Source organism: Melospiza melodia, chromosome 2, assembly GCF_035770615.1.
Source record: "Melospiza melodia melodia isolate bMelMel2 chromosome 2, bMelMel2.pri, whole genome shotgun sequence".
Classification (NCBI taxonomy): Eukaryota; Metazoa; Chordata; class Aves; order Passeriformes; family Passerellidae; genus Melospiza; species Melospiza melodia.
Window position 1 is genome coordinate 81,433,597 of NC_086195.1, and position 20,512 is coordinate 81,454,108.

The 20,512-nt window shown below is 35.6% G+C and overlaps 1 protein-coding gene across 3 annotated transcripts in view; it reads left to right on the forward strand.

The window, feature by feature from the left end:
- Window positions 1–20,512, forward strand: part of TNFRSF19 (TNF receptor superfamily member 19) — a 57,666-nt gene that overhangs the window by 23,785 nt on the left and 13,369 nt on the right. For all 3 annotated transcript variants that reach the window (XM_063149039.1, XM_063149040.1, XM_063149041.1), the window contains one exon: window positions 1,258–1,343. In XM_063149039.1, coding sequence (XP_063005109.1) covers window positions 1,258–1,343 — 86 coding nt within the window. The remainder of the gene's footprint in view (window positions 1–1,257; window positions 1,344–20,512) is intronic.

The following is a 20,512-nucleotide window of genomic DNA, read 5'->3' on the forward strand; positions in this document are numbered from 1 at the left end:
CATAGCTGGAAACAGGAGGAAGGAGGGAGGGAGACATGGCCATGGCAAGGGTAGTCCTGGGACCCCTGGTCTGGATATTTTGAGTAACAGAACTTCAAAACACACCACCACACATACCTGTCCTTCAGTTTAGATGCTGCCCAAACAAATGGAGGGTACAGCTAGGTTAACCAAATAGTTTAACTGATGTTTTACCTCTCAGCAGTCTTATTTATTTCTGTTCTGCATGGGTTTCCAACGTGCCATTCTCTATTGTTCAGCTTCAAAATACTACAGTGAGCATGTCAGCTAGAAACAAATATTAACATATTTTGTTCAGAGTAAATGATCACAGTGACTCCTTCAGTCTTGCAGCCTGTGGATCTGTTTCTGTTCACATTGATGAAGTGGGAGTTTCTTGAGCAGTTGGAAAGCTGTTTGCATTATCTGATAAAAGCTTCATACTTCAATGGCATTTGCAGTGTTCGGAATATAACATCAGTAGAGTTGGCACCTTTTATTTAATGTGCCACTATCACTACATGTACTCATCTTGAACAGGCCACTACTGCTGATTCTGTCTTACTACTAATGAATGGTTGAAAGACAGACAGACCTATTTGATTAGGGGCTGTAGGTAAGTTCTTTAGAGGATGTCATACAAAAAATTTGAAATACAGCATTATAAAATTCTGCTTTTTCTTTGGTGCTACTCTTGTTCCCTGATTGGGAATGTAGGGTTTTGCCAGTCACTGTAGTCAATATGATCTTCAAACATTAGCTCAGTATTAAAGTTCTTGAAGGGTCTTTAAATAAAATGTCACTGATATCCAGCCTGTTATGTATTTTTAGAGGTGATAATTACCTTGTAAAATATAGATCAATCACTTCACTTTTAGTTTTTAGACATGTAACTAAGCCTGCATAAGGTAAGTTCTTAATGCATGTCATTAATGTATGTTGTGATCTGTGTGGAAAATGGGATATTGATTTCTGTCCAAAATCTCCAGAACTGTTTTTCTTCTGTGAATATAAGAGTTGGACTAACAGATCTAGATGTTTTCCTCCTATTTATTTTCAATCTGCCTTGTCCTATTAATTAATAGCTACTGTACTTTTGTTTACTTTTATTTTCTTCTGTTTCCTGATTGTTTGCATTGAGACACAGATCGACAAAACTTGCAATTATAGAAGATTTTGTTAAAACACCTGAATTATTTTGTGAGGAATAATAACTTGTTTCGGTTAACTATTTTTTCACATTCTGCTATCTTCTAGATTTTATAGGAAGACTAAACTTGGAGGCTTTCAAGACATGGAATGTGTTCCTTGTGGTGATCCTCCTCCTCCCTATGAGCCTCACTGTAAGTGCTAGTTTTGCTGTTTTCTCTTTTAACTTTAAAGCCTGGCCAAAAAAAAAAAAATATAGTCACAGTCACAAACTCTTTTTAAAATTCATTTTCTTGTTAGTAAATTTTTTTGTTCATACATTTCAGCAGGTCCAGTACTATCATTGAGAAGCTCCCACAAATAGCCAGTCCAATGCTGATCAACATTCCTGTCACACCACATGGTCAGGGAATCTTGATTCCACTTCTGATCTTGTCTTATAATTTTTTAATTTCTGTGTTAATGCCAAAAGAAAAGCAATCTTCCTAGACCCTCTGATAACTGTCAGGTAGGGTAGTATCCTGTCCTGACACCCAAGAAGGTATTTGTTGATACGTTTAAAAATAACTTTTATACTATGGTTACAGTGAGAGAGAACAATATAGACAATAACTTTATATTCTTGTATGCTGTTAAAAGGAAGTAAGTAATTGGTTTGTCTGTTTTTTGCCAATGAGAGAATTAGAGTCTCTCTATGAGAACCTCTTTATTCTGTAGCAGAAGCCTTGTTACCACTTCTTCCAAGACTGTTGGTGGTCTACATTGCATCATGTATTTAATTCATTTAAAAGAGTGAACTATTCTTTTTGTGTTTATTGCTGTCTACTTTTTTAAAATAACAAAATACATGTGATTCAAAATAATTATGTGGAAAATCTTGGGGTTACTTGTTTGTTTCTGTAACAGTGAAGTTATGTTTTAGGAGGTTTTTTTCCCCTAGTTCATTTGTTTATAGAAAGAATAAATTGTCAGGGTCCTGAAATACTTTATGCTACTTTAATAAATACACACAGTCTCTTATAATTTTTTTTAAATTGTGTAAAATTAAAATAGAACCAAGAGTATACTATCATACTTTTCAATAGTTTTATATTGCATTAACTTCAATGAAATAATTAATCTTCTTCAACATTTCATATATTGCTTTAATAGTCTTTTTTCAAATAAACCAAACTTTCTTCTGTTTTTTCCATCCTAGTTTTAGTGCCTTTTGGGTAATAAACTTGTAAAACCAGATTTTCAAACATTTTCCACATCTATGAAAACTTTTAAGGACTGCAACTCTCAAAGCCTGTAAATCAGAGAATAAGTCAAATAAGTTCTAATGTTTGCAGCAGTAACTCATGCCCATGTATAACATAAGCCTAGAGAGTAAATTCAAAAATGTTCAACTATTTTTGTAGTCTAGACAGTATCTTAGTGTGTTTAGAAAGAATGTTCTTCATATCAAACACTGTCGGGTTTGATGCCAAGAATGAAATGCTGATCTCGACTTACTGATGTAAATCACTCAAATTCAACGAGTTGCAGAAGTTATTCTAGACAGAGTATAGCCAGGCCATTTCATCTGTGTATGTATTTTAATTCCTTCAACTGGGAAAATTCAGTATTATCCCCTTCATCTCTTTTAAATCTTTTTTATCTGAAAAAAAATAGTGAAATGTAAAGTGGAACAATGTTATTCTAATGGAGGATCTCTAATTCATAAATTCATTTTATGGGGTTTTTTTCTCTTCTCTTGTTTTTTCCCTTCTAAGAAAGTGTGCTCTTCAAACATGAATTCTGTTCTCTAGCACAATCAAAGACAGGGAAGAGGAAATTATCTCCCTTATCATTCGGCTTTGACTGTAGTTAGCGACTTGTGTATTTCATATTTTTCAAAGTCACAAGTTATTATTTTGAAAAGGTGGTGAAAGAATAGTTGCCAAGTCTTCTGAAATAACTCAGATTGTTTAGTTTATAGTGATTTGGCTTTTGTAATTGAGCCTGAGCTTGGATCCTAAATTGAACCATTAGGAAGCTATTACTCATTTTAAATGGACAACAGGCAACCCCATGGAAAAGAGCATTTTCTTTGGCACAAGCTGAAGTGGTAAATCCAGATTAGAGACATTTTCATTCCCTACTCTCATGGCTGGCACAGCACCTTTGGCTAAATGACAGAAGTGGTAACAGCAAAGTTGTGAGAATTGGCAAGTATTTCTAGCTTTTACAGAAGCAATAATAAAAGGTTTGAAATAATTAAAATGTTTGTTATTTGTGTAGTAACCACCCATTAAAATCCTAAATAACAGAAATCCTACATGAAGTACAGTTGCCATATGTTGCTGTGGTTTTCAGGAGGCTTTTGTTCAGAATTTGTGTGTTGATTCTTCAGGTACTAACAGCAGCTGCCTCAGTTTTGGAAAGTGTATATGCCTTCCTCAAGCAGCCTAGGAAGTTTTTCCTACAACAGTTGCTAAATGAACTGAAGTACTTTTGAGTTTTACCATCAAATAGGGGAAATTTAGGTCTGAGTACAAACCATGATTCTGTAAGTGTACATAAATAATGTATGGAACATTTTACATGTAATGCTGACAGTGTTAGTGGTCTATTCCAATAATGGATGTATTTTGATAGTTAAGACTGCATTACTTGAAGCTAAGTGGAGACAGACTATTAAGTGTGTGGGATAAGCTCTCAGTGATCAGAGAACTAAGTTCTAATTCTCTGCTTTTCTTATCCTTCTCTCTTTCCACTGTGAAACTGAAAGTCAAATATTAGTGCAGCTAGCTCTTATGTTACAGATGAAAAGGAAAAGTTTAAATGTCCTGTTTCAATGAATTAATTGTCCTCCAAGGTGTGTGGCAATCTTTTGTTTGCTTAAGAACATTACCAGAAGGGCACAAAGGCTCACAGCCCCCTACCTGGACTACAGGCTCATGTTAAAGCTGAGACATGGATCAAATTCTTTCTAGTAGCAGTTGATTATTACCCAGCTAGCTATAAATCTAAATACTTGCTTTTATCTCTTTTCTGTAGACATTTTAAAACAGATCTGGTTTAAATATTTACTCATGAAAAAATGAGTTTGTGAATTGCTGGAGGCAAAGTTGAAAGGATTCTATAGTGAACAAGTAAAGAGAGTATTAGAGGCCAGGAGAATTGCTATCACCTTTATGCAAACTTTAAAGGGGGACACAATGACTTATGTGTGTTTTTAAAATGTCAGACAATTAAATACGCAATTATGTAGTTATATTTTAATTTACTTCAGGTAAATAAACTATACAGACCAATCTTATGTATTTGGTCAGCATCTAAACATTAGAAATGTTTAGATGCTGACCAAATGCATGTTTTTAAAATTGTTTTTTAAATTGTGATTTATGCTCGCTTTGTAAACTGAAGACATTTTTGTCACCGAAGACTTTTTTTTTTCTCATCTGAATGACAGAATATGAATTCTTTGAACTGGGAATTAGAGTGGAATTAGAATTTATCATGGATGTAAATTCTGAAAAAGAAGCTAATATAGACTGTCCAAAAGTGTTGAAACAGTAAGTTTGATAGGGTTCAATGACACTTTTTTCTCAGTACCAATTTAGATTTGCAGAGTTCACTCTCCTGCTCAGGCCACTGTTGTGCTTTCCCCACAGTTATGCTTAAACTGTTGCTGAAACTGCTCAGTAAGCTGGACTGTGAATCTATCTGTGATAGAGCAGAATTAAAATAATTCCCTTCTAAAGGTTATTTTTAAATCTAATGAGCTCATTGACCTCAAAACACTTGTGGTGGCACAAGTTAAGGAGAGATGTGGGAATGGTTCAGGTAATTAGCAGATTTTGTGAAGATACCATTGCTTTCTTGGAACAACCATTATGTTTTCAGGTAGTCTGTCTTAGCAAATAAGCAAAGCAAAAAAAAAAAAAAAAAACCACCATTAGAAATCATAATTACCTTCTTTCAGTCATAAGAAGATGGCAGATTAAAATTGAATCAAGAGTTATATGTCAGATATTCTTACAAGTGGTTCCTTTTGTATTGTTCAACTCAAAATGCAGAGAAGCCCCAGAGTTACAAGAATCCTTTAGTTTCTGGACTGGCTTTCTACTAAGCAGAAGAGCCTGTGGCATGGAACCTTTTTGAGATGTATTACAAAAATAGTTCCTAGAACTTCCACATTAATGTTCTTTTCTGTATCAATCTAAAATCAGTGATGTTCCCCTTTTATGTGCAAATTCAGAATTTGGTAGAATTTAGCTGTACCAACAGTTAATTTGGAATAAATTGAGAGAGTCAAGGAAATGAGAAAATTAACACCTAGGCGCAAGAGAGTATTTTACAGCCAATCGGCCACCAAAAGAACAGACTTGTGCTTTTTTTCCCTCTAGCAACCACACTGTTACGTTTATAAAAATACAAATTTTTTACATCATGAAAAATTGAACAGATTTTCCAGCCAAAAATTCCACAGGTTTTCTGCTTGTCTTCATGGCATAGATCAAGGAGCATGGGAATCTGGGGGGGACAGGATGGGGGAGGGATACCATTCCATGTGGAGCTTGGGAAACTAGCCTCTACATGTTCCAGGAAATAAACACATTCTTTGCTTCAATGAAGCAGAAATGTTTTGTTGGGTAAGTCACAGCAGTGGACATATCTCCAGTTTGATTGTAACATCATATGCATTTGAAATAAACTGGCAGTCAGGTCTAAAATTGCTGCTTTGCCATGAACCAGATTGATTTCAATTATAAAGTATGTCTCAAACTAGAAAAGAAACAGTTTTTTACTAAGCTGTGGAATAAAAGTAGAGACTATGGCTTGTTGAGCCAAAATACATAAAGAAGATCATTAAATGTGAAAACATCACATTTTCTTGAGGCATCCATATCTTACCTGCTTTAAATTTTGTTCCTTTAAGGAACTCCTATGACATTTTGACTGCCTTAACTAAGGCTGATCACAAAGTTTCCTTTACAGTTTTCTTGTGTAGAATTTTTATTAGTTACTTTCTGTAGGTTTACAGTATTGTTTTATCTGGGAACTAAATATAAGTGTTCTGGAGCTGTGTCACTCTTCAAATCCACAAGGTATGTTGTTTCACTAATGAAAAGTACTATTTAGGGGACAAAATTTGCTGTTTTTTCCTTCTTCCTAGTGTTAAAGGTGTAGGATGGGTAGGAAAAGTGTAGGATGGTGTAGGAAAAGTCAGATTTCACATAGATCTACTTATTTACATTACCAAGATTAGGATCTGTGACTTTGTAAACTTTCCTGTGAGTGTAATGGGTATTGGGGGTATGCAAGGACTAAACATCAGAACAAAGCTGAAAAGCTAGAAATTGCAGTCTGCAGGGTTAGAACTTACCTTGTTTTGTAAGGAGGGAGCTGGAAGCTTGCTGGCTACATGTGTATTCTGTAAAATAATTTCACTAGTGGTAAAACAGAAAAAATCCCATTGTCTCAGCTTTGCTGAAACTTTCTATATTATTTCATTAAACATAAATACAGCTTTTCAACTTGAGAGTAACTTTTGGATGACGTTCAATTCCACATTAGTTCCACTGTTTATATAGTGGATTGTTAATTTATTTGTGTCACTTTCTGTTTACAGAAATTTGTGATTTCAAAGCTGTCAGGCTCCAGATAATGTTTTTCCATCAATTGAGTTTTTCTGTCATTTTGTTTGGTTGCTTTGTACAGTAAACTTTGTATTACTAATGCCAAGCAGCCTTTCAAGGAAGGCTGCTTATGTGCATGAGGCAAATGGCATCTGAAAGTACATAGCAAGTGAAATTATTCCTAATTTTTTGGTTCTGTTCCAACATATATCCCCTTTTTATTTCAGTATTTGTTCTGATTTTAGATTACCTAACAGCATCTCTCATAGTCATCTTTGCCATTTTGAACACTGTGATAGAAAGCAGCTGGAGTATTGCATAAACCTTTCACAACATTCATGAGCAGTGACAGCTAATTTAAGTACAGATAATAGCATCATTAGGTTTTAAATATCATTACTTTTTTATTGCAGAGACATTGCCTTCCCATTATTTCAAAACTGAAATGTAGACTTTTGTAAAAATGTAGTAAGTCAGTCTGATATTTTCCATGTGTGACCTGATGATAGAGTAATTTATCTTCAGGAAGTCTGAAACAAACTCCATGAGGTGTTTAAGAGAGATGAGAATTGCTATTCATGTCTTAAAAAGTTTTATTACAATTTCATTTCTTTCACTATCATAAAGAGAGTTAACTTAGGAAACCTAAATGTTTTTAATTCATTGTCCTTGGTATTGAGTTGGTTTTGACCCTTTAGGGTTCATGTATGACTTAGAGTGAAACAGCTCCTTTTCTTGCCGTTCTGAATTTACTTTATATGTTGGCCTCCTCTTCTAAAAAAAGTTGTAAAAAAAGAGAGGGGAGATTTTTATTTATTTTAATAACAGAGGTATTACCACTAAAATTAGTTTAAATAGTTCTGAAGAGTTACTTAATGGAGAGGAAATTCAAATACATTGCAGTTTAATCATGTTCTAAAACTCGCAGCTTACTTTCATGAACTTTCCTTGCATGTACCTCTCATTTCTGTGCCTATATGTATGGAAACACTTCATTATGTAGCTTGTTAACACTACATACGTATTATGGTTAGTAGACAGAAATGGTCAGCAGTATTTTCCTCGTTTCTATCTGCTATCCAGTATATGCCTCTTAAAAAGAAAAGGAAATTAAAAAATAAAACCAAGCCTAAACAAACCAAAAAACACCACAAGTTTTCCATTGAAGAAAATTTAGCTTATGAATTGAAATGACATTGCAAGGAGGTGCAACTCCTAAACCTAACAGAATTTCTGTTAAGTAAGCCAGACACTTTACCAAGGATTTACCGAGGAATCAAGATTTGGAAGCTGAAGCTCTCAGGGCATCCAGTCAGTTTAAAGTGTTGAACTTCTGCCCACTTTTTTGCACTATCCTTAAATGTTTTCTACCATTCAGTTAATTTTTTTACAGTGGAAAATTTGTTTATACAGAAAGATTTCTAATCACGTCTATTACAGCTTAATTCTGCAAAAGTGTAGGTGTGAAGGTACTTCCAATGAATTGATTCACTTACTAGTAACTTCTGTGGAACAGAAGTATTCAGTGTAGCATGTCTGCTCTCTTATGAAAGTCTGCAGTAACCTCAAGTAATGAGTGTTTGAAATGTCTTTATCTTTTTATCTTCTTTAAAGCTCTTACAATGACAATAAGCAGGGTCCTTATTTTATGCCTACTACCTAAAGTCTAACTTAGATTTCTTTGCACAGTGAAATTTCATTTCATTTCATTAAGTTTGTTTCAAGTATCCCAGTTCAAGCTACAAACTTAAAGAACTAGGCTAGTAGCAAATGCTTTAGGGGTATCTCAGTATAGGTAACATTAGCCCTGTCAAGCATCTAAGAGGTATGTAAGGTGTAAATATTCAAATAGACCCAGGATTCTGACTCCAAAATTCCATCACCAACTGCCCTGCTTGAGAGCTTCCTAACTCTGCAAACATTTAAAAGCCCAAGGGACCTACAACAATTCATTTGGTCTCCCGGAGTATTCCACAAATTCTGGGTCCAGGAGGCTTGGACACATTGCAGCTTTAGTTTAGGCCAAAAGCTTTGATTTACCTGCTTTGCCCTGACTGCCCTGCAAGGAAGTAAATATGCATGGAGTGAGCAGGATGCTCTAAACAGGTGTATAACTGGACAATACAGACCCCTTTCTCTATCACAGCTGATCCAAGAGGTAGTGGAATTGGAATTTAATGAGGCACTTCCAAATTTCTCTGTACCCTTCTGTGGTCATCCAAAGGCTTTTGCAGCACTGACCAGTGACATGCGCTGCCACTGAAGCCATCAGGATCTACGAGCTAATTGCTCTGTTGCTCATCTCTGAACAATCTGTTCTGTGGTGCCTTCTGATGGCAAACTCAGCAGAGCAGGCTGGGATAATGTCTGGGTGTTCTTTTCTGCGTGCCTTCTTTGAGTGCAGAATTCTTCCCTTACCATGAGCACTGGCAGTGTGCTGGCTGTGCTGTTACTCTTTGGTTCTTACATCACCAGTGTGTTCCTGTCCCAGGTGTGTTCCCAGCACTGAGGATGCAGCCCAGATGATGCCTGCTTGGCGCTGCAGGGCCTGGGCCTGTTTGAGATCCTGGTTTCATGCCTTCTCAAAATAACAATTTGCAATACAGTTCAATACAGTTCAATAGGCTCTAAAATTGCTTGTTGAGATAATTACAGTGTTTATAATTTTCACGTTCTGACTGCAACCCAGTCATGGTTAAATAATAGAATCTAATTTACTACTCACGGCTTTTCAAAATGAGGGGGAAAAAATATCTACTCTGTTTCCTGTTTGGATATCCTGATGAAAGTGTACCAGTAAGACTGTTCTTTTTTGGACTAGAAATTGTTCAAAAAGTTAAGAATTTGAGGTGTGTTTTTGAAGTACAATTCAGGCTATAAAATAGTGAATCTCCATTTAAATTATTATCTGACTAATCAACTCAGCTCCATTCCGTACTTCCTGCTTTATGTGTATAAAGTACAGGTGATTGGGTCAGACTTTCTCTTTCAATTATTCTCCTCTTTAATCTCAAATAATGGGCAGTCCTCTGTTTTGGTTGTTACTACTTTTGTATTATTAGATGCATTGAGACTGACCAGCAAGTCATAAAGGAGGTCTGTTGATAATATCCAATGGAAACTTAAAAAGCTGAATATGACCCTGTAAAGGCTTTGCAAAGGTTTAATGCATTGCTTCATGCACTATAATGAGTAATCCTCTACATCAGGGATTGAATCTACACAAAAGAATCACTAGACAACATTCTGCTATGTTAACTGGTGTGGGTTTAGCCCCTTTTAATTCAGAAATGTATTGTCTTCTTGTCTTTCCCTCATTATAATTGCATTTACCCTTCTGAAATGCAAATATTTTCTGTGTAAAAAGATACAATATCCTTGATATAAAAATAAATATTTCTGTGGAGTATGCAAGACCAGGATATGGTTCAGAGTTTGGAGTAGAAATACAAAGCCAAACAAAATTTGGATTTTAATGCATATGTCATGGTAGTATTTCTGGAGGCTTTAGAGAACTTGCTTTGAATCCTCCTTTTCTGCATGTTAATTTCCCAGCAAATGGTTGAACCTTTCCTTTAACTACATGTGGTAATTATAATATGTGGTTTTTCTTTACACAGAACATGGTTTGTTAGATTGATTTCACGCAGGTTTCCGTAATTAGAGCTGTGTGAGATGGATTGTGACACGTTCTTCTGGATCAAAATATAAATAAAAATTTCTATATTGAAGAGTGTTTGTATATGAAGTAATGTGGTAGTTTGTGCAACAGAGGAAAATTACCAAAGTGGAGAAGCCTTGTTCTTTCCTAGTCCTTTCCTGCTGTTACTTTGTGCAGGCTTGTGATGTAGCACAAGTGGGATGCAGCCATAAGGTTTTCTCTTCCAGAATTGGATGAGCTTGTGTCCCACACTTGTGCTAGTTGTCTCTCACAGACACTGCTGCAGTTTCAAAAGGCTTTGTTGCTCACAGCCAAACATCTCCTGTCATTCTGCACAGCCAAACATCTCCTGTCATTCTGCATCACTCTAAGTTCTGAGTGAACTGGGTTGGCTTTGTTGACTGAACACCTATCAGAGCACTTGGTGGTTATTACTGAGGACATGGATCATTTCTTTAATGCCTGCATCATTCTAATCTCTGGGTCCATACAAGAATTTTCCTTCCTGCCAGTTTTGTGTTCTTTGGGGAAAACTGCCTTTTCCTCCCTTGCTGTGGAAGGCTAGATTTCTGAAAAGAAGGAATTTGCCTTCCATTATTATGTATTATGTATTTAAGCATGGTGAATATTGCCAGTGGCTCATAGGTGTGACAGTTGTTATTTTTGTCTGCTAAAAATAATTTCAGAATTGTAAATTTAAGTGTTATTGTAAACTTTTTAAGATACATGTTAAGAACAGAATTGGGGCTTTTTTCAGTTTGCTTTCCTAGGTGAACACAGTGTATCTATATTGTTGTCATTTATTCCTTTTAATCCTTTTGACCATGATGACTAATTTGTCTGTGCTGACAGAGTAACAGATCTCAGACAAAGAATTTTCAGATTTTACAAAAACAAATGAATGAATAGTGAAGACGGAAGCCACATTAGTGCACTTATTGAGATGAGACAGTTGTGGCATAAACCTCTACCACATCTGTTGATGGCAGAAAATGTACACAAAAGAAAATAATGGAAAACAAATTATAATTTCTGAACCTCTTGAAACCATTCATTTATTATGACTGGGGGAAAGAGCAGAAAAATTTGAATACTAAAGTTTGAAACTTTAAGAAAGCCATCTATCTAATATAAAATCTAGATTAGTATTAGTAGTCTCTACTTAGTAAGGTGTTAGCAATATAAATATTAAATTATTTCAGAGTGAGCAAATATAAATGGCTCCATAATACACATGGAAATCATAGAATAAATTAGGAATAGAAATGTCTTTTTTTAACACTACTTTTCCATAATCTCTGGAAGTGTAATATATAAAATGTATATGGTCACAATCCAGTATACCTTTAAATAGATGAAGTTGATGTGAAGTTTGACCAAGCTGAAATGCTCAGAGTGGCCTTGGCTGTCAAGTTTCAGCATGAGAATTGCACTAATTATATGTAATCTATTTTTATCTACTAAAGCATGTATTAATGTATTTTGGAGAGAACACTGTTCTTGGAAAATACATTCCTTGTTTCGTGCTAGAATATGATGGAAAGTATATATCTTAAAATTAAAGTAAAAATGTCAACATGTGATTTTTAAAATAAATTGAATCAAATTTCATTTATTTCATGAATTCACATCCCAAGCTCGTGCAGCTGATAATAGGAGTTCACATAAGCAGTGCCCATCTGGCCTTCAGAAGGTTGTATCTGATCAGTTCATGACAACACATAGGGCATGTTTTCTATCTTTGTTTTAACTCACAGCTGGCAACTCTGTCTGTTAATCCCAGTGAAAGCTGCAGCTGGAAATGCAAAACTACTTTTGAACTTGCATATCCTTTCCCAGAGATGTCTGAAGCCTTGGAGATGTGTTTCTTTTGTGATTCCTATTAAATTAGGGAATTAATTGTTGCATTAAGAATGAAGTCAAGCAATGAATCCTCGAATACCCATTGTAAGACCATGTTTTATATAACAAAAGAAAGCTAAGAATGACCAAAAATACTGAATTTTGCATGTTTTCATGTAATAAAAACTCACTGTAGAGCTCACTTCTATATTACATTTTAAAAATACTTATTACAGAATGAAGTAATCACTGTGTTCACTTCTAGCTTGTTCATCTAAAATGTGAACAAGCAGTTTGCAAGCATATTTAGTTTTGTTTCTTGACACTGTTAAGTACAGTTAGAACATTAAATTCTCAACTGCAGACTATGAGAATTTCAATGTGTTTTTTCAAAGCAGCTTACCATACTTCAGTTTCTAGTAGTAACTTGTGCAACCTTTCATCTTATGAGCCAATCCTATAATTAGTATCCTTCTTTGCCAGAGGCATACTGCATGTTTGTTTTAGGTACAGAAAGTCTGCAAGAAATTTAACTTAATCATTACTTTTTAATGTAAGAGCTGGTTTGCTCAATTACACTAGATTAAAGTGAGCTTGAAATTCCTGAGTTACAGAGAAGGGGCTAATCTGTGACCTGTAGTGAATAAGTACTATTTCCTATGGTTTTTGCCTTATGTGCACTTACTAGTGTGGGTAGCCCTTCAGCCCAGGCTTGCAGTAGCTATAAGCAATTATCTATTTTCTGTATGGAGTGGATTTGCAAGGCTCTTATTTAACTCGACCATTAGGTTATTCAGAATTATTCCAGGATTGCATGCTTTGCCGTAAAGCTGAAGAACATTTTTTGGGGTTTTTTTCAGTAAACTTTTGCTTTATTGTTTTTAGGGGCAATCTGAAAAGAATAAGTGCTGGTTACAGCTTTTCAGTATTTTTTAGACATTTTCTAATTACAGAAGCATTGGACTGTTTCAAATATATTAATTTAATAACATGCTTTTAAGCTGCATTCAGACTGAAAATACTGGTTGAAATGTATCTCTCTTAATCATACAAGGAATGGTTGCATTACACCACTTCAGAAGCACTGAGTTTTGGTACCTCTGGTATAAATCCATGCTGACTGCTCTGACTTTGGGTACAGAATCCAAGCTGTGACTGGCCACGTGAATATAAAATGTTGCCAAACAAGTGCACAGTAGTGTGTTGGGGTTTTATTCTACTTGGTGCTGGTAGGTACTATTTGACTCAATGATCTTAAAGATCTGTCCCAACTTCTAAGGATTCAATGACTCTAAGTTGCTCAGCTACAAAATTCTTTGGCTATGTTCCACTTAAATTTCTTGTTCTTAAGAAAATACAGAATCCATCTAGGCTCAAATTTTCCATACTGCCAACCCTATTAAGAAAATCATTGTCCAGCAAAAGTGTACTGAAATATCACACCAGAGGACTGGAATTACCTGGAGGACTGGAATGTATTGGAAGTAGGATAAAATACAATAGCCTTATAACAGGAGTTGTGTGCTGAGCACCTTGGCAGTAATGATTCATTATAAACCAACAGCTCATGAGCGGGGAGCAGCGTTATAGAAGGGTCTAATGTTCTTACAGATCACTTGTATCCTTCAGATTATTGTCCTCTACTTTGCTCACCTTTAATTTTTTGGGTGATAGACCTCACACATTCTCACTCTTATTGGTTCATTTGTGCTAAAGCAGTGTACTGCCAAACTCCTCTTTTACAAAGATCATAGAATAATCTCACATGTTATTTTGGGCAGTGACATGTGCCTTTGAGGTATAGTCTGTGACTGTTTCCTAAAAACATGAGCTCTTTGTTAGAGCTTTTTAACTAAAGGGTGGTGTCCACCAGTTTTGGTGAAGTTTCATTTCAGTCCAATGGTATGATTCTATGTGCATATTACTGAATGGGATTTATAGTTACCCTGTCTGCATGTGGAAATTTAAGATGGAATTAGTGCACCCTAATTTGGGCATCTAAAAGTTAATGCTTAGCACTGAAGTTGCCTGCCCAAACTCCCAATCAGGGGTGAGAATTAGGTACCACAAGAGTTCAGGCAAGCCAGATAAGGTAAGGTAAGCTTCAGTGACTAACACTAAGCAGTCTTTCAAGCCTTTTCAGAATAATTACTTCTCAGGAGATTCTGTTTCTGGCTTTGTTTTAGAAAGAGAGCCTAAGGTATCTAGCTCTGGCTTTGTGTTCAGACCTTCAGATTTCTATAGTAATGAATTTCACCTAGATGCCAATATCTGGTGAGATGAAAACTGCAATTCAACATTGAATGATTGTGTCTGACTCCCTAAAACCTGATCTTGCTCTTTTTTCTTTTTAATTAATTTTAAGGAGGAAAATTACTTTTCATAGTGTAGATTTTTTTTTTACTCCTGCTATATAAGTAAAAACACAAATAAGAATTTAGAAAAATGTTTTTCTTACTTTTTGATAAAATGTCTCTTACAAACCAAAGCCCATATTCTAAGAGAACTTGCTAAAGTTAGAATATGCCAGAACTGAGGCCTACAACCATGAGATTCCCTCATATATAGTTATTCTAATACAGGTTTTATTTACATTGTTGCATATTATTTCCCACTGGGCCTTTGTTTGTAAAGCACAGGATAGGCAAAACCTGGAATTCTGTAAGTCTCACTTTATTTGCTACCCGCCATTTTATATTCCATGCAGAATGTGAGGTATTAAATATTGCTGGACTTTTCTGGGGTTCTGCCACTATAAAGAAGTTGTTACAGATTTTGCTGTTGTGACTGACTTTTATCCTTTCAATAGAAGTGGCATAAAATGTTTAACATCTTTTAGCAAACTGAAACAGAGGAAGTCAAAGGCCCTCACAACCCTTCATTGTTTCTTGACAAAACCAGGGTAGGATGCCACCTTCTTGACTGTGAATATGTGTAATGGCTACATCTATGAGCTGGTGGTCTGAAGTTCTCTCTATATGGAGAGTTCAAGTGTGGTGTTTAAAACAAATCAGACTAATTACACCCTAATTTCTCATACCCACACACCCCCCCCAGCCCTCCCCATCCACTGTAGAGAAAGTCCAGGTGATTCCCTCCAAAGCAGATCTTTGCTTTGGTCAGATGAATCTCATTTTTAAAGCTTGATTTTTCAAAGATAACCTTTCAGAATGTCTTCTGTATTGTATGGCTAATTCCTACTGACTTCTGTTAAAGAGGGGAGGTGTGATGTTTCAGATTAAGTAATGTAATAAAGCAAGGATCTGGTATATAGCAGCCTTTTGTTCTGTATAACTTGACTTTCTGATCCCCACAGCTCTAAGTGGTGAATTAATAGCTGCTTTTCATAAGCTATTGTTATTTCTGACGTCAAAGCTACAGCTTTTTCATTTGTATTGCAGTTTGCATGTGCATGCACACTGATGCATTTAGGTAATCTCTTTGCAGTAAATTACAGCATTTATGATTTCTGCACTAATAGAACAAGCTGAAGATGCATGCCCAACTTCTAAAGGTGTTATCCTCTATATTAGAAAATTTTGAAAATTTATATTTAATCCCATGTATTTTGTGTACAAAATACATGGAGTATAACTTACTCCTCCCAAAAAAGTGGTTTTAAAAGATCTTGGGATTGCAAAGTTAAAAACTTTAAAAATACTAGTAGCATTGGTTATGCAACTCTTAACCTTAATTCAGAATTGTAATTCAGCTCAGTGGAGTGTATTATGAAACTGTCTCAATTACATAAACATACTTTTTGTTTTCCCTAGTGCATAAGCATACTTTTTGTTTTCCTAGTTTTCCCTTATTCCTCTCCCCAACATGTGCCTTGTATGGAGAATTTAAGGTAACTTAGTGGTATTTAAACATAATTGTAAGCAGGAAAAATGTAATTGCTGAGCAAACCTAAGTCTAGTTTATTTAATTTTGCTCCGGTCTGCATATCACGTGACTGTTGGCTGTGCAAAGAGGGGCCCTTACTCCTTCTGCCAAAGCTTCACAACTGGACAAATTCTACTGGGGAGGAGAAATAAGCTTTTACCCAGCTCAGCTTCTAGCCTAGTGGCTAAAACAATCTCCATGAAGGTGGTAGAAGAGTCTTCATTTGATATGTCTTGGCAAAGAGCTCTTAAGCTTTCTCAGAAGGCAGAAATGCCATCATTACCTTCTCTTTCAAGAGCTGCATCTGAAAGGCATTATAAGCCATGCATGTGATTTGTCTCTTAATTTAATTTCAAAATAAGATCATAGATTTTTGTTCTCCATAGAGTTTTAAGAGAAGTGGAGACTCCTCTCTGCCTCTGAGTAATTTATGGGAGGAGCAAAGTACATTATCCTTCTCCAGGTTTCTGTATCTATAGGCTGAGCATGGTGACATAAGGAACTGTGTTACTCATGTGACAGATATTTCAGATTCTATTCTGTATTTAACCTTTTCTTCACATGGTATAGGAAGTATGTGACCTAATACAGGCCTTTAGCTTCCCAGATAGATTTGTATTTTAAAATTACAGATTTTACAGGTTAACTTAAGCCTTGTCCCTTTGTCACTTTTCAAAATGGATACCAAAATACAATGGCATCTATATTTTATATGTATTGACTTTTAGGTTACCCTGAATTATCTGCAATCTGAAAGTTGTGGGTCTTCTTTTTTTTTATTTCTTATATATTCTCTCAATTTGGAAATAAGCTTTTAAAATTTTAATGTAATAAATAGTCCAGTGTTGAACACACATGCACATACTTATGTATTTCCAGATCTCTTTGAGAACTGATTTTTATTATTCATATCTAAAAATAACTAGGCTCTTTCTGCATGGGATTTCTAATACTTCAAAGAATTTCCTTGGCATTTATATTTTTCATATTTGGTAGCAAAAAATGTTAGTACATTACAGAGAATTGGAAGAGTGAAGTTGTTTCTAACTATCAGGATTTTGTTTTCCTTTCCCAGTTATTTCAGATTTTAATTTTAGGCCAAGAGGCAACAACGTAAAGTTACTAAAACTTTATTGAATTTTCTGGTAGCTGCTGGAACATCTAGATGTCTGGACTCGATAAGTTTGGCCAATTCAAGAAGCTGCTTTTTGACCATAATAAGGAAATTATTCCTGCACCTAATCTGATATCCAAACAGAGTAGTTTTTCTTAATGTATCACTTATTGATATATTTGTTTTTGAATATGTAATCACTATTTTCTAAAGCTTTAGAAACTTTATGAATTAATTATAACACAGTATACTCTGCTATTGTGATGACAGAGCAGCTTGCTCTGTGAAGTGGCATAGCTGAGTATTGTTACCTTTACAAAGACTTTTTTAAGCAAGGACAAAAGCCATAGTTCTTGAAAATGTATTGCATAGACATATGCAATACTTATTGCATAGTGATGTTTATGGAAATTTGTGTCAACAAACTTAGGGCACAGTCTTGCAATCATTATGAAATTTTTAGCTTTACTCCCTGGGTGTTACCACAGCTGAACGAGGATAAGGAGGGAAGTTTTTGGGATAGAAAGTAAAGTGTTAGAAATTACTTCTTGTTGAATCAGTGAGGGACAAAAACTCTTTTATGACAGATTTACATATAATTTCTTGCTTTACTGGGATTTGGACAAATAAATACATAGATGTGTATGGAAGAGCATGTATGTTCCCTGTCTAGGGGAAGGCTTGGCTGCTCTACCAGCCCTGGACTACCCATGGACCCAGGACAGAGCTTTGCACTCTCTCATATTTCAGCCTACTGAAAACCAATCTATCCACCAATCCAACCTCATCAGCCAGCAGCTTTAAGAGCTTGTTTGAACCTTTTGGAACAGATCTGTAACCTGAATGCATGGGATTCACAGTGTTCTGTTACAGTTTTGATTAATGAAAGCGGGTTATTCTCTATGGGCTAAGGAGACAGCCTTCAGATGTGCTGACTCTTCTGTTTACATGCATGCCATTGTCATTTAACTGGTGAATATGCAGGTAGATTCTGAGGGTTCATGGCTCCCCTCTCCTCCCTTAGCAAAAGGGTGATGGCAGTAGTTGCCCCCCTGAACATGATTTGCTTTTCAGCAATGCAAACTCCTCCGTTTATATGGGCCATGTCTTGTGGAAGTGTTTTGGGACTGAGAGCAACAGAGTGTGAACAGAGACTGAATAGAGCAGAAACTGTCATAAACAGACTGAATTGACTCAAATTCTGCACAGGGACATTTTATTCTCTAACTGGATAGTCCTAACGATTAAATAAGACTGCACATACAGAATACAGAGTGCAAAAATACAAAAAATACAAAAAATACTTCCTGCTTTCATTTTCTATTGAAAAGATGAAACACCTTTCATAGCCTGTGTGAGGTGGATAAATTCTAGAGTTGGATTTGAACAAGAAAAAATACAAAGCCTAAAATAGCATGTTCTATTTCACAGAACATATCTGGCAAAGAATGTGTTTAAAATTACAAGTTAGAGGTGATGTAAGAAAATAGATTTTCTGCTGTATCAAGCAATCTCATATGTTCTGACATAGGTTTTATGGGACATAAACATATGAAAACACCTAAAAAAGAAGTTGCATTTTCAAGAAAATAGGTATTGCCCACCCTCAACTGTCAGCAATGTAAAGTTGGCTTCTAGAAGCAAAAGTCAAAAAGGAAGTTGCTGACACCACCACAGTCATTAACAGCAACACAGACTTGGTGCCATCAGATCATGCTGGGTGTTTCCAGTTTATGCAGGAGAGATCTGTCTTTTCTTAGTAATAACCACTTATGTTGGGGGGTAGAATGTGTAGTTCAGTGGTGACACAGATTTCCTCCCACTTCCTCTGATTTTTTTTTCTTACTCTTGGGTTTTTTGTTATTTGAGGGTAGCAGTGGTCTGAGCTGTTACTCTCATGGACTTTTATATTCACATGCTAGACAATTCTTGAAGTTGGAAGTTTTGTGTATGAAACAATGTTACTTTTGTGCCCCAGTGGCTCAATTTAGATCACCATGGTAATACCAAGATTTCACATCTCTGAATTGCTAAAAGAAAAATGTGTAGCAGAGGTTGACTATGCCTTACAGACATTGTAGTGTATATCCAGTGCTGTGGAGTTAATATATAGTTTAAATTCACATACACAGAGCAATTGTTCTACTATTTTAAACATAAAAGCCTGTCAGCAGCTGGAGTTTGTGAAAATACACAGTGCAAGAGAAATGGTCTTGGAAATGAATAAATCAAATTTCAAAGATTTTAATTTATAAGCATATTTCTCAGGATTTCCAAACAATGGATAAATACTTGAATAGTCATTTTCTCCCCCAGGGCTTTTTGGTACATTTATTAAAAAAGTAACAAAACCAGCAAAATAAAACTAACAAAAAGAAAAAAATTGTAGTCAGCACTTGGAGCACATTTGAAAAATGTGGTTTGACATGATGAACTTTGGGTGTAGGCCGTGCACGCAAAAGGCTGTCTTTTTACAGATGTTGGGAGACTCTGTCCCCACTGTTTACAACAGTCTCCAACAGTAATTTAATAGAGTTTCTTACCTCCTACTTGAAAGACCAGGAGAAGGGAGGCAATCTGCTGCCTTGTAAAGACTCAAAGATATTTTTGGGGAAACTTGCTTTCCATTTATGTTGATGCTCAGTAGTACATAAAACACATGTATTTAATCTATGTATACAGATCTTGTACATGTAGTGTCTGAATTGTCTATATAATATATAAGGATATATAAAACATCCTTCTGCTTGTTTGGGGCTAGGTAAGCATATTGCCTTCTTACTTTTAAATGAATATCATTTTTTTTTTTTTTTCAAAATGGAGGAATTTCAAAGTGAGGCACATTGCTTTATGCTGCCTTGCCTTTTCCGTGGATCAAGGGCACACACACAGATAGCCACTGCAGTGCAGCTGACAAGCAGTAACTTGTTAAATTACATAACTTGAGGGTATGTCTGAGCCCTTAATTCTTGTCAAATTAAGGTTGATACAACTGAGTTGGGCCATTCAACATAAAGGTAATGGGAAAATAGCTTTTGTAATAGGCAAATTTTCCTTTCCCCTGTCAACCAGGAATACCCATATTCCCAGGAATTAACAGCATTTTAAGCTTTGCATCTTACTTCCAATCCTGATAGTAACAGATGGCACTCTGTACAATGTTACCATTTTACTGCTTTTTAAGTGAAAGATTAGCTTTGTTATTTTGAGTAAACTCTCTTTAGGTTGGCATTGACTGGACACGTTAAGAAA